The 12,608-nt window shown below is 42.8% G+C and overlaps 1 protein-coding gene across 1 annotated transcript in view; it reads left to right on the top strand.

Moving 5' to 3' along the window:
* ptchd4 (patched domain containing 4) overlaps positions 1 to 12,369 on the top strand; it is a 36,740-nt gene extending 24,371 nt beyond the window's left edge. The window contains exon 3 of the mRNA XM_029733542.1: positions 6,036 to 12,369. Within this exon, the coding sequence (XP_029589402.1) occupies positions 6,036 to 7,717 (1,682 nt within the window). The 3' untranslated portion in view covers positions 7,718 to 12,369. The remainder of the gene's footprint in view (positions 1 to 6,035) is intronic.
* The last annotated feature ends 239 nt before the right edge of the window (positions 12,370 to 12,608 follow it).

Here is a 12,608-nt window from a genome sequence, read left to right as displayed (position 1 = left end):
CCCCTACAACTCATCCAGAACGCCGCAGCCCGTCTGGTGTTCAACCTTCCCAAGTTCTCTCACGTCACCCCGCTCCTCCACTCTCTCCACTGGCTTCCAGTTGAAGCTCACATCTGCTACAAGACCATGGTGCTTGCCTACGGAGCTGTGAGGGGAACGGCACCTCCGTACCTTCAGGCTCTGATCAGTCCCTACACCCAAAGAAGGGCACTGCGTTCATCCACCTCTGGCCTGCTCACCTCCCTACCTCTGCGGAAGCACAGTTCCCAGGACAGCGGAGTCAATGAGCACCTTCCGGAGACACCTGAAACCCTACCTCTTTAAGGAATACCTGGGATAGGATTAAGTAATCCTTCTAACCCCCCCCCCCCCACCCTCCCCCCCCAAAAAAGATATAGATGTACTATTGTAAAGTGGTTGTTCCACTGGATATCATAAGGTGAATGCACCAATTTGTAAGTCGCTCTGGATAAGAGCGTCTGCTAAATGACGTAAATGTAAATGTAGAATGCAACAGTGATTCATAGATCCATGCAGGAGACAAACACATTTGTGTCCTCAAGCCTACTTATGGCCTACTTCACATTTACAGTAGCTAACGAATAAAGCATTTTAGCAGCATCTGAGGGGAGTGATAACATACACTGTATTTATCAGAGCCGCTGCTATTTCTGACTGATGTTGTTGTTGCATAGGACCGACCGGCTGAGTCACAAGCACCATTTTATACTGCGCCTGCCCTTCTAATCCCTCTCTGCATGTGTATTATTTAACCCAATCATTCATGTAACTGGAGTTTAATGATAACGGACCTGTCAGGGGTTCAGTGGAGTGGAAAGTGTGTCACTTTGGTCTGTGTATGGAGGCTCATTCAGTCCCGTTTCTGTTAAGAGAGAGTAAGAGAGAGAGAGAGCGAGAGAGCGAGAGCCCAGGGATGCCCCTGATGATGATGCGGAGGATTAGCCAGAAGTCCTATTGAGTCAGATCCTGTCTGTACCTGCAGGCTATTTCCTGGGTATTAGGCCACAGAGTCTCTAGCCTACAAACTCTGTCATGTAATCTCAATGTACAGTATATACCTAGTATTCATATATTCATGGTAGGCATGAATTTCTGTGCTGTACAGCTCGAATTCAAAATAGCCCTAACTATATCAATTTTTATTGTGTCTGAGTGGAAACCCTGTCCCTGTCAGCCTGACTGATGTTGTATGTTGTATATGCACATAATAATAATATATTTATTTTAGATAGTGCTTTTCATTACAAAGAGAATCTCAAAGATGCTGTAATTTAAAAAAAATAAAATAATGTATTTTTCTGGCAGGTCTTAGGTGACATCAGACCAAGGCTTTGGTAACAGAGTTTGTTTTCACAGTCATTCTAGTGGCGATATTATCTGGGGATATTTTACCAGATATGCAGGAATGAAGAATGGCGCTGGATGGGATGGTTGCTGATTTACGCGTTCCTAACCAATTGTGCTATTTTGTGTCTTTTGCTTTGTTTGTAACTTATTTTGTATATAATCTTGATGTTACCTTCTCTTATGACCGAAAAGTGCTTCTGGATAGCAGAACAGCGATCACTCACCTCGAACTGGACAAAGATTTTTTTTTTATGAGTCTGATGCAAAGGATATGGTGTTGCTCCCAGACAAGGCCCAAATCCCTGTCATTTGTATGAAGAAAATAAGGAAATACAGTGGGCGGAGATCAGGGTGCCTTGTGAGAATTCGTTGGCGAGTGGGCCAAAGTGCAATCACTGGTGAATAAACTGGATCAGCTCCATTCGAGACTATCCTACCAACAGGACATTAAAAACTGTATTATCTTATGTTTCACTGAATCGTGGCTGAACAACGACACGGCTAATATACAGTTGGTTGGGTTTTCCGTGCATCGGCAGGACAGAACAGCTATGTCCGGTAAGGCAAGGGGTGGGGATCTATTTGTCAATAACAGCTGGTGCGCAATGTCTTATATTAAGTTAGTCTTAATGTTTTGCTCACCTGAGGTAGAGCATATCATGATAAGCTGTAGACCACACTATCTACAAAGAGAGTTTTCATCTATATTTTTTGTAGCTGTCTATTTACCACCACAAACCGACGCTGGCACTAAGACCGCACTCAACAAGCTATATAAAGCCATAAGCAAATAAGAAAATGCTTATCCAGAAGCGGTGCTCCTAGTGTCTGGAGACTTTAATGCAGGCAAACTTAAATCTGTTTTACCTCATTTTTACCAGCATGTCACATGTGCAACAAGAGGCAAAAAACTAGACCACCTTTACTCCAAACACAGAGACGCATACAAAGCTCTCCCCTGCCCTCCATTTGGAAAATCTGACCATAATTCCATCCTCCTGATTCCTGCTTACAAGCAAAAACTAAAGCAGGAAGTACCAGTTGCTCGCTCAGTACGGAAGTGGTCAGATGCTACGCGACCGAACTGTTTTGCTAGCACAAACTGGAATATTTTCCGGGATTCATCCAATGGAAATGAGGAGTATACCACTTCAGTCACCGGCTTCATCAATAAGTGCATCGACAACGTCGTCCCCAAAGTGACCGTACGTACATATTCCAATCAGAAGCAATGGATTACAGGCAACATCCGCACCAAGCTAAAGGCTAGAGCTGCCACTTTCAAGGAGCGGAACACTAATCTGGGCGCTTATAAAAAATCCTGCTATGCCCTCAGATGAACAATCAAACAGGCAAAGCTTCAGTACAGGACTAATATTGAATCCTACTACACCGGCTCTGATGCTTGTCGGATGTGGCAGGGCTTACAAACTATTAAAGAATGCAAAGGGAAGCCTAGCCGTGAGCTGCCCAGTGACGAAAGTCTACCAGATGGGCTAAATGCCTTTTATGCTTGCTTCAAGGCAAGTAGACCACCATAGTCCCTGTGCCCAATAATGCAAAGGTAACCTGCCTAAATGACTACCTCCTCATAGCACTCACGTCGGTAGCCATGAAGATCTTTCAAAGGCTGGTCATGGCTCACATCAACACGATCATCTGGGAAACCCAAGACCCACTTCAATTTGCATACCGCCCCAACAAATCCACAGATGACGCAATCTTAATCGGACTCCACACTGCCCTTTCACACCTGGACAAAAGTAACAGCTATGCGAGAATGCTGTTCATTGACTACAGCTCAGCGTTCAACACCATAGTGCCCTCAAAGCTCATCACTAAGCTAAGGACATTGGGACTAAACACCTCCCCCTGAAACTGGATCCTGGACTTCCTGACGGGCCGCCCCCAGTTTGTAAGGGTAGGCAACAACACATCTGCCACACTGATCCTCAACATGAGGGCCCCTCAGGGCTGCATGCTTAGTCCCCTCCTGTACTCCCTGTTCACCCATGACTGTGTGGCCAAGCACGACTCCAACACTATCGATGAGGCAGCCTATAGGGTGGAGGTCAGAGACCTGGTGTGGTCCCAGGACAACAACCTCGCTCTTAATGTGAGCAAGACAAAGGAGCTGATCGTGAACTACAGGAAAAGGATGACCGAACACGCCCCCATTCACATCGACATGGCTGTAGTGGAGCGAGTCGAGAGTTTCAAGTTCCTTGGTGTCCACATCACCAACAAACTATCATGGTCCAAACACACCAAGAAAGTCCTGAAGAGGGCATGACAACGCCTTTTCCCCCTCAGGAGACTGAAAAGATTTGGCATGGGTCCCCAGATCCTCAAAACGTTCTACAGCTGCACCATTGAGAGCATTCTGACCAGCTGCATCACCTCCTGGTATGGCAACTGCTCGGCATCCGACCATAAGGCTCTACAGTGGGTAGTGCATACAGCCCAGTACATCACTGAGGCAAATCCTCCTGCCATCCAGGACCTATATACTAGGTGGTGTCAGAGGAAGGCCCAAAAAATTGTCAAACACTCCAGTCACCCAAGTCACAGACTGTTCTCTCTGCTACTTCGTGGGAAGGCCACCCGGGCTATTTGCATTGACACAGCCCCTTTATTTATTTATTTTTTGGTTAACTGCTGCATGTACTGTATGCAGCCTGAATTTCCCACACACACCTTCTAAATGAACTGACAATAACTAATTGACTTGTACCACAGCTTAGTAAATCTAAAAGCAAGCAAATTCAATCCACCTCACTCATTATTTCGGCGTAATCCTTTATAGTTACGTTTATTTTTTGTATTTTTTTTCCTTGTGTCAAATTAGTCAAAATGTATAACGCCGTTGAGAGCAAAGGACCCAACCATGGAGATTTTGAAGGAAATATTTAAAACAGTGTGGAACACATCATGTAGATGGGCCAAATCCACCACTCCCACTGAAATATTTAGGAGATGGAAAAGTGTTACATTTATTATATTGTTCAAAAGCCAACACATTCCCGGCAGGCAGCTCCCAGATAGTAATATGGCTGTGACCCGTCACTACAGAGTGTGTGTGTGTGTGTGTGTGTGTGTGTGTGTGTGTGTGTGTGTGTGTGTGTGTGTGTGTGTGTGTGTGTGTGTGTGTGTGTGTGTGTGTGTGTGTGTGTGTGTGTGTGTGTGTGTGTGAATATGGAGCATATCCCCTGAGTGCGTCTATTTACGGCTCTTTTTATAGCTCATGAGCAATCCCACAGATTTAACTTGTGTATTTTTGCATTTAAAGGGGCAATCTGCAGTTGCTACATCATTTTTTGGATTTGTTAATTAATGATATGTACCAATTGATTTTTTAAGAATATAACTTAGAAATGTCTCATGAGCTAAGTTCAACTGTCGTACCCCATCAGAACCCCAAATATAAGCTTGTTTTGCTCCAATATTTGTAAACAAAGAGCAGTGGGGGAAATAATGATCATATATTCATATTATATACACCTCACATGCGGCTCATAATAAGACTAAGCAATTAGCCTATTGAAATGTTTATCCGATTCCATAAAATAAATAGGAAAATGCAAGGAGACTATCGTTGAGTTACAGTAATAGGCAATCAAGAAATGTCTGAGAATTTAGTTCTAAATACAAGTATCTTTAATTAATTTGTAAAATGAATGGATTCACATACAAGGCATAAAGATTAAGTTACAAACCATGAACAAGCATTACTAGGCATTATTCTAAGAATGATCAGAGAGATGCCTACTATGCCAGAGGCCTAGAAGCCGAGGAAATGAGAATTGATCATACAACCTTCCTCCATGTACTTGATACAGTATAAGAGACAGAACAAAGGCATTTCATTCCATTTATAACATCTAAAGGTGTAACCTTTTCAACCCAAAACCAACAACCATTGACCAATCAAACAATATCAAGTTTAACCTGACCACCAATGCCCAATCTCCACAGGGTGTCACACCATCTAAAGGCTTGTGTGGGGGATGAGACCAATGTAAATAAGACAGGATTCCTTTTTTATAGACTAATTTAGAGTTCACCCTGTACAGAAATATAAGTTACCACAGAGATCATACGTAGATAGCATCAGAGTTATCCTCAGTGAACACGTTTCAGATACCAGACATGAATACTATAGTACTTTTCTATCACACATACAGTATCCAGAGGACTGACTATTGAAACAGAGAGATACATTGTGGCCCCTCAGAGGTGGAAAGGCTGACTAGTCCTTGGGCATTGTCCGTTATGTTTTCCTTGTTGTTCCTGGACCGTTTGCCATGTATCACCAGGTAACAGAGTTTAGGGTCGAGCCTACAAAAGTAAATGTAAACAAATGCTTTAGAGCATCAAAACATGGTTAAAACTATAATTTTGATATCGTGGATAGTTAATTCTTGCATCCATAGCTGTGTCTAAGAATTTGAGAGTGGTTACATATCTCCAGCCCCATCCATCTGCTTTTTACCGAAACAGGGACGAAATAATGCTTTGTAATTGTTTTATCTGCTGATTGCTGCTTTAAATATTTTACTTCAGTATTAAAATGCATATGGTATCATTTTAAAACTGATAAACAGAAATTGACTAATGTGTATTCACTGGCATTGGCATTGACAAAGTATGTGTTCCTGTCATTTCAGGTCATGGAACCAAAGGAGTGTTTGAGCTCCTGGCGGGCTGGAGAAGAACTCGAGAAAGCCTTCCCTTCAAGGAGCGCGTGGCAGACGCCTTCGCCGACGTGATGGTGTGCTATACCATGACCAGTTCCCTCTATATCATCACTTTCGGCATGGGTGCCAGCCCCTTCACCAACATCGAGTCGGTGAAGATCTTCTGCCAGAGCATGTGCGTGGCCGTCCTGGTCAACTACTTCTACGTGTTCTCCTTCTACGGCTCCTGCTTGGTGTTCGCTGGTCAGCTGGAGCAGAACCGCTACCACAGTGTGTTCTGCTGTAAGATCCCCTCAGTGGAGTACCTGGACCGTCAGCCCACCTGGTTCAAGACCATGATGAGCGACGGCCATGACCACGTCACGCACCACGAGGTCGTGCCCTACCAAAACCACTTCATCCAGCACTTCCTGAGGGAGCACTACACCGAGTGGATCACCAACACCTACGTCAAGCCCTTTGTGGTCATCCTCTACCTGATCTACGCCTCCTTCTCCTTCATGGGATGTTTACAAATCAGTGATGGATCCAACATCGTCAACCTCCTAGCCAGCAACACGCCCAGTGTGTCCTACGCCACGACCCAGCAGAAGTACTTCAGTAACTACAGCCCTGTGATCGGCTTCTACATCTATGAGCCCATCGAGTATTGGAACTCCACAGTGCAGGAGCACCTCACAACGCTGAGCCACGGCTTCAACAAGATCTCCTGGATGGATAACTACTTTCAGTATCTGAAGGTGGTGAATGTGAGCGCCTCGACCAAAAGTGATTTCATCACCATCCTGCAGGGCTCCTTCCTGCGCAGCCCGGAGTATCAGCACTTCATGGAGGACATCATTCTGTCCAAGACAGATGGCGATGAAATGGAGATCATCGCGTCCAGGATGTACCTGGTGGCGCGGACCACGGAGAAGACACGGGAGGAGGTGGTGGAACTGCTGGAGAGGCTCCGCCCCCTTTCGCTCATCAACAACATCAAGTTCATCGTCTTCAACCCCACCTTCGTCTACATGGACCGTTACAGCTCCTCTGTGGTCTCACCCATCCTCACATCGGCCTTCAGCGTGCTCACCATCCTCATCCTCACCTTCTTCCTGGTCATCAACCCTCTGGGGAACTTCTGGTTGATCCTGACCGTCACCTCCGTAGAGCTGGGGGTCCTGGGCCTCATGACCCTCTGGAATGTACATATGGACAGCATCTCTATCCTGTGCCTTATTTATACTCTCAACTTTGCCATGGATCACTGTGCACCCCACCTGTACACCTTTGTACTGGCCACGGAGCACACCAGGACCCAGTGCATTAAAATCTCGTTAGAGGAGCACGGGGCGGCCATTTTGCAAAACGCCTGCTGTTTCGTTATCGGGATGTTGCCCTTGGTGTTTGTGCCTTCCAATCTGACCTACACGCTGTTCAAGTGCTCCCTCCTCACCGCAGGCTGCACAGTGCTGCACTGTTTTGTCATCCTGCCTGTGTTTCTAACGTTTTTTCCCCCATCAAAAAAAAGGCACAAGAAGAAGAAACGGGCAAAACGGAAAGAGCGGGAGAGGGAGCGGGAGATGATGGAGAGGGAGAGAGTGAGGGAGAGGGAGGAGATAGAGTGCATTGAAGTCAGGGAGAACCCTGATCATGTGACTAACGTCTGAGAAGCCGTGTGTCGGTGAGCGCGAGCAGTGAGCGGCAGCGGGACAGTCTTCAGTGATTGTTGGGTGAGGTGTTGGAAGCATGTCCTAAAGCGAGGATGGCCATGTGTTGTAGCCCCTCAAAGGGCCAGAGAGGTCAAAGCTGACCAGTCCTCAGAAGGAGGAGGGAGGGAGGTAGAGATAGACCAGCAGCCATGACCCAGCTAGACAGCCAGCAGCCATGCTGTCTAGAGTAGAGACCAGACCAGATCAGACCCATAGATCAGCTACTCCTTCAGACTGGACGGGACAGTGTATCTTATCTGCACAGTCTGCAAACGGTTCCCTCTGCTGTTCATACAGACACTTGCACACAACCAGGATGAAACTACAATATCATACATTTACTTACAGTGTAATGTGTAAGGGGATAATATATCTTATTCTAACAATTGTAAATCTACAGTATCGTGAGCAAAGTATGGTAGCATAAGAATGAGAGCAATGTCTACCTCTAGGATGGTGGTCAAAGTTATCTAAATTGTTTTCTACAATTTGTCATATTAAATCCTTTTATCATCTACACAGGCTTATACTACCCCATCACAAAGACCCCATTATAGTATGATTAGTATGATAACAGACAGACAGACAGACAGACAGACAGACAGACAGAAGGATGTATACATTTGAATTTGTTTGAGAGTACACAGAAAGAAAGCATACCCACAGTAGATTCCATTCTTTCTTTCCGGTAAACACTCGAGTGAACAGCTGAACTGGGCAGATGGCGTACACTGTGTCCATTATGAAGAGTTATCCTGCACATTGCATTGTGCGGATACAATTGTCAAGGTTAATTTTACAGGAAGACAGATATATCTGCTTTATTTCCATTCTCACATCTGTTCTTAGCCAACAATTAGAGTAGAACTGCAGCAAGGTACATAATCTAGGGCTTCATTCAATCTGTATCCCTGAAGTGTTACAGATTGCACCATAGAAATGTAAAGGTCATTTCAGATTGAGCTGACATATGCAGTGTTTACCGTGAATGCAGTCTCCGCTAACGCGGTAACATTGACTTTCAATTTCAATCACGCTGTAACTTCTGCGATACAGATTGAACAGATCCCTTAATAGAGTTAGGCATGTTCAGGAAATCATAGCAGATGGCTTAACTAGGAGGGAAAAGGCAACTTTGAACTAGTAAAACCAAAAGGAGGAAGTACTGTAGAGGTTGAAGATCATACTGCCTTTCTAACTGGGCTAAGATATGAGGTGTCTCGAGAAATCATCTGAACGTCATGGTTGGCAAGGCATCTTCAGTGTTTAACACGTTTCAGTGTCACACGTTTCAATGTCCCATGATTAAGAGGTGATTATGGATCATCATGAACAAAATAAATGATTGGGTGGGTTGGACACGACAGGTCATAATTTAATCAGAGATACATTGTTTCTTTTTGTTTGTGTGAAAGACTGGTGCCAAATAATTAGAGCGGGGGAAAAATATTGGTGTCGATTTGTTGGTACATGTGGATATTCTGTCAAATCAAATCATGATGTAAAAGACATCCTATTGGTTCAAACCTCAAAGTAATGCCATACATCACAATGATGCTTGTTTAAACAGCCATTTGGTGATGTATATTAGCATTCCAATGGCTTTCATGGTCCATTGCTTGATGTACTTTAGAAATCTCCAGAGAACATCAGTATTCTCCTCTAGTAGCTTCTCTACTATCCAGAATGGCCAGAGTGGAGTCCCTCTCCCTGTCGGAAAACCAAGCGCATTATCAAGCTAAGTCTGATGATGCTGGATAAGATCTCTGTAAGGACAGACACTCTCAGTCAGAATGCAGGAGATAATCATCACTGACCTCTGGTGTGTCACCTTAGGGTGGTTTGTGGCATGTAACAGAATGTCTCTCATGTAAAAGGATGTGGCTGTCCGTAGGTTATTCTTAATTGAAAGTTATGACCTTGAGAGGGCATTGCTGTCTTTATATGTTGCTTGAAAGGGCCAACGTACCTCTCAAAAAGGGCAATTAAAGCTATGAGGGCACCTGAAGCAACTTTATGTGTGTTTGGACCAAAAGTTAGAGAAGCTTACAGGAGTAAAATGGTCAGTACAATTAACCATCTTGAAAGCAACATATTGAAGTTAAGAAGCGAAAAGCAGTTTCTGCTTCCGTATGAAACAGTAGCTCACTAGTTATCAAGATAATGCCTTTACCTGCTCATGGGCTTTCACACTCCTCCTTTAGTAAAATAAATGGGATGAAACGGATCCCCTCCCTCATGCAAGAAATCACCCTCCTCACAAAAGACTAAAGACGGCCATTTTGTCTGAAAGTTAGCAATGAATGAATCTCTCACGTTAAAAATGATGGTAAGGTAAATCCCTAATTTCATTCTCAAATCTGTTATCCGTGGTGATGATCAATCCTAAGCGTTAAAGCCTAAATAGCAAGAGAGAATCTCATAACTTTTAACCAGACATAGTTTACTCCAAAGTGATGGGTATAGGCTAGCTACAAAACCTGCAACTGTTGGTGTCACTGCATTTTGTATATGTATAGTAAGAAGGTTTGAACATTTAATATAATGGTGACAAATGCCAATTGAAATCATTGACTTCCCAAAATGACTGTGTACGCATGGCACTGTAATGTATTGATGCATGTATTTCATTTCTGTATATTTAATCTGTGTATCCTTATTTTGCAACGCTGTGTTAACATATGTTTGTTGTTTAAATGCATATTCTATAACATTTTGTGCAACAAAATAACAAAATGTCCTTTATGTTCAACAAAACAAAAGCCAGAGGATCATATGTGTAATATAACTGTATATGATATTTTTAAAGGATTTTCTATGAAAAAACTCTATGATATTACATTTTTTAAAGCTGAAATGTTCTTATAAAAAAGCAATAAAGGAAAAAAGGGTTGAACACAGTAGGCCAGTAATAAACTGTGGAATGTCAACAGTAAACTGAGTAGATCAACCTGTTACACCTACAGTGGACCTACATGTTTGTGGTGCATCAACAAATGTAACACGTTCTCTATGGGGAGACTGTGGATTCTGCTTGTTTTCATTGTTTGTTTCTTTGTTTGTTTATTCCTCACTACTTGGCCATTATATTACAGGGAGATATTACAGCCTCTTTTTACTACACTGCAATTTTATCTAGCTTGGTTGTAGTTATTTTGTTTCTATCAGAATAGTATGCAAAACAACAAACAATAATGACAAAGAATTGCAATGGTATATGCAGAACACGTCTAAGACTGACCCGTACTTACATAACTACTGTTGAATATTCAGATTACAATGTCAGTATATATGATCCATGAACATGCATAACCCTCCAATAACTTTCAATGTTTTTTTTTGCTAGACACTCATGATACAGGATAGTCGATTCATCTTTTGAAACACTCAGCTTGCTGTACTTACTGTATACAAGTCATCTCTGATGAAGCTACGTTTAATGCTGTCTTTCTGAGTCTAGTATGTGTTCTAATGTGCAAATGATCATCACTTGTCTAACCACTTCACTGTCTGCTACACTGAGAAAGTCATTACCTCCACCAATGTTTAATTTACCAAACCCCTTGCTTATGGTTTTGTCTAACTCTTAAATCAGGCTGTCTGATGCAGTGGTTTGTTGATGCTTATTGTATGTGTGGTAGGTTGTAATTTTGTCAGTGAGTTTGAGTGTCAACTCACTGTTCAGATCAGAACATGGTCATTGATTGATGACATCAGTGATGAGGTCATTATCTGAGGTTTGGTATTGATGTGGTGTCTGATGCTCTGTGTGTGAATATAAAAACCCAAACACTGTTAACGAGTAGCAGGTCATAGGCGACTTTTTCTTATTTCACCTCACTTTTATACTAAGGATGGGCTTCAAACCTGATGCAGTCGTCAGGAAAACAATGTAATAAGAATATGTGTGAAACAACCAATGAACATGATGACTGATTTAGAATATTGCATAGCGAAGTCAGAATAACTCAAGCAGAAGATTAACTAAAGTCTCCCCCTTGATACACCAGCATAGTTAAGTTTGCATGTTCAGGTTTACCACAACACAACATACACACAGTGCAATAAGATTATGCAATTCTAAACTGTGGTTGAACAGGTATACTGTTCCAAAACCACACATCAGAAATGTCAAAACAGCAAGAACACACCCATGGCGTATTGTCTGTTATCCATTTCTACAATGGTTGTAGCCCAGACAATTTCTGCTCATTCAACAATTCTGTAGTCATCCCCTTTTATATTTGCAATTATCATACAGCATTTCAACACCACACAACAATGTCAACATTTGACTACCGCAGTAGGATTTCCCCCCTTACATTGAGAGAGAAGGAAAAATAAAACTATTGCATAAGGACTTGTGTCGTTTGGTGCTAGGCCAGTTTAACAACAATGCTACCAACATAGCGAACATGCATGTAAGGCATCTTTCAGAGACTGCATGGAGACAAAGTGCTCAGTGTGAAAGATAGAAAGTCTTGGGAGAATGATTTATGAGGATGTATTTGGGAGAAGTGTCTGGATTAGGTTTGAAAATGCCAAGGTCTGAGCCCTAAGTACTGTGGCTATGTACAGATGTGGGAACTTAATTTGAGCCAGTTTGCTACAGCAGGAACATAATCCTGCAACAGCAGGAAATGTCAGTTATTTTGTGGATTATAATTAGTGAACATTTTTGTAGGGGTTGATCATTTTTTTCTTAAGGTTAAGGGAAAATCAAGTCTGAAATTTGAATGTGGAAATTACAAACTTCAGAAGCCTTTTTAAACCTAAAATACACTACAAGATTTACTTTTCCTGCATTGTATGGAGGTTTCTGTGCAACAGAGTGACCGAGTTAAGATCC

This window comes from Salmo trutta, chromosome 35, assembly GCF_901001165.1.
Source record: "Salmo trutta chromosome 35, fSalTru1.1, whole genome shotgun sequence".
Lineage (NCBI taxonomy): Eukaryota > Metazoa > Chordata > Actinopteri > Salmoniformes > Salmonidae > Salmo > Salmo trutta.
This window is presented reverse-complemented; position numbering and strand designations above follow the sequence as displayed.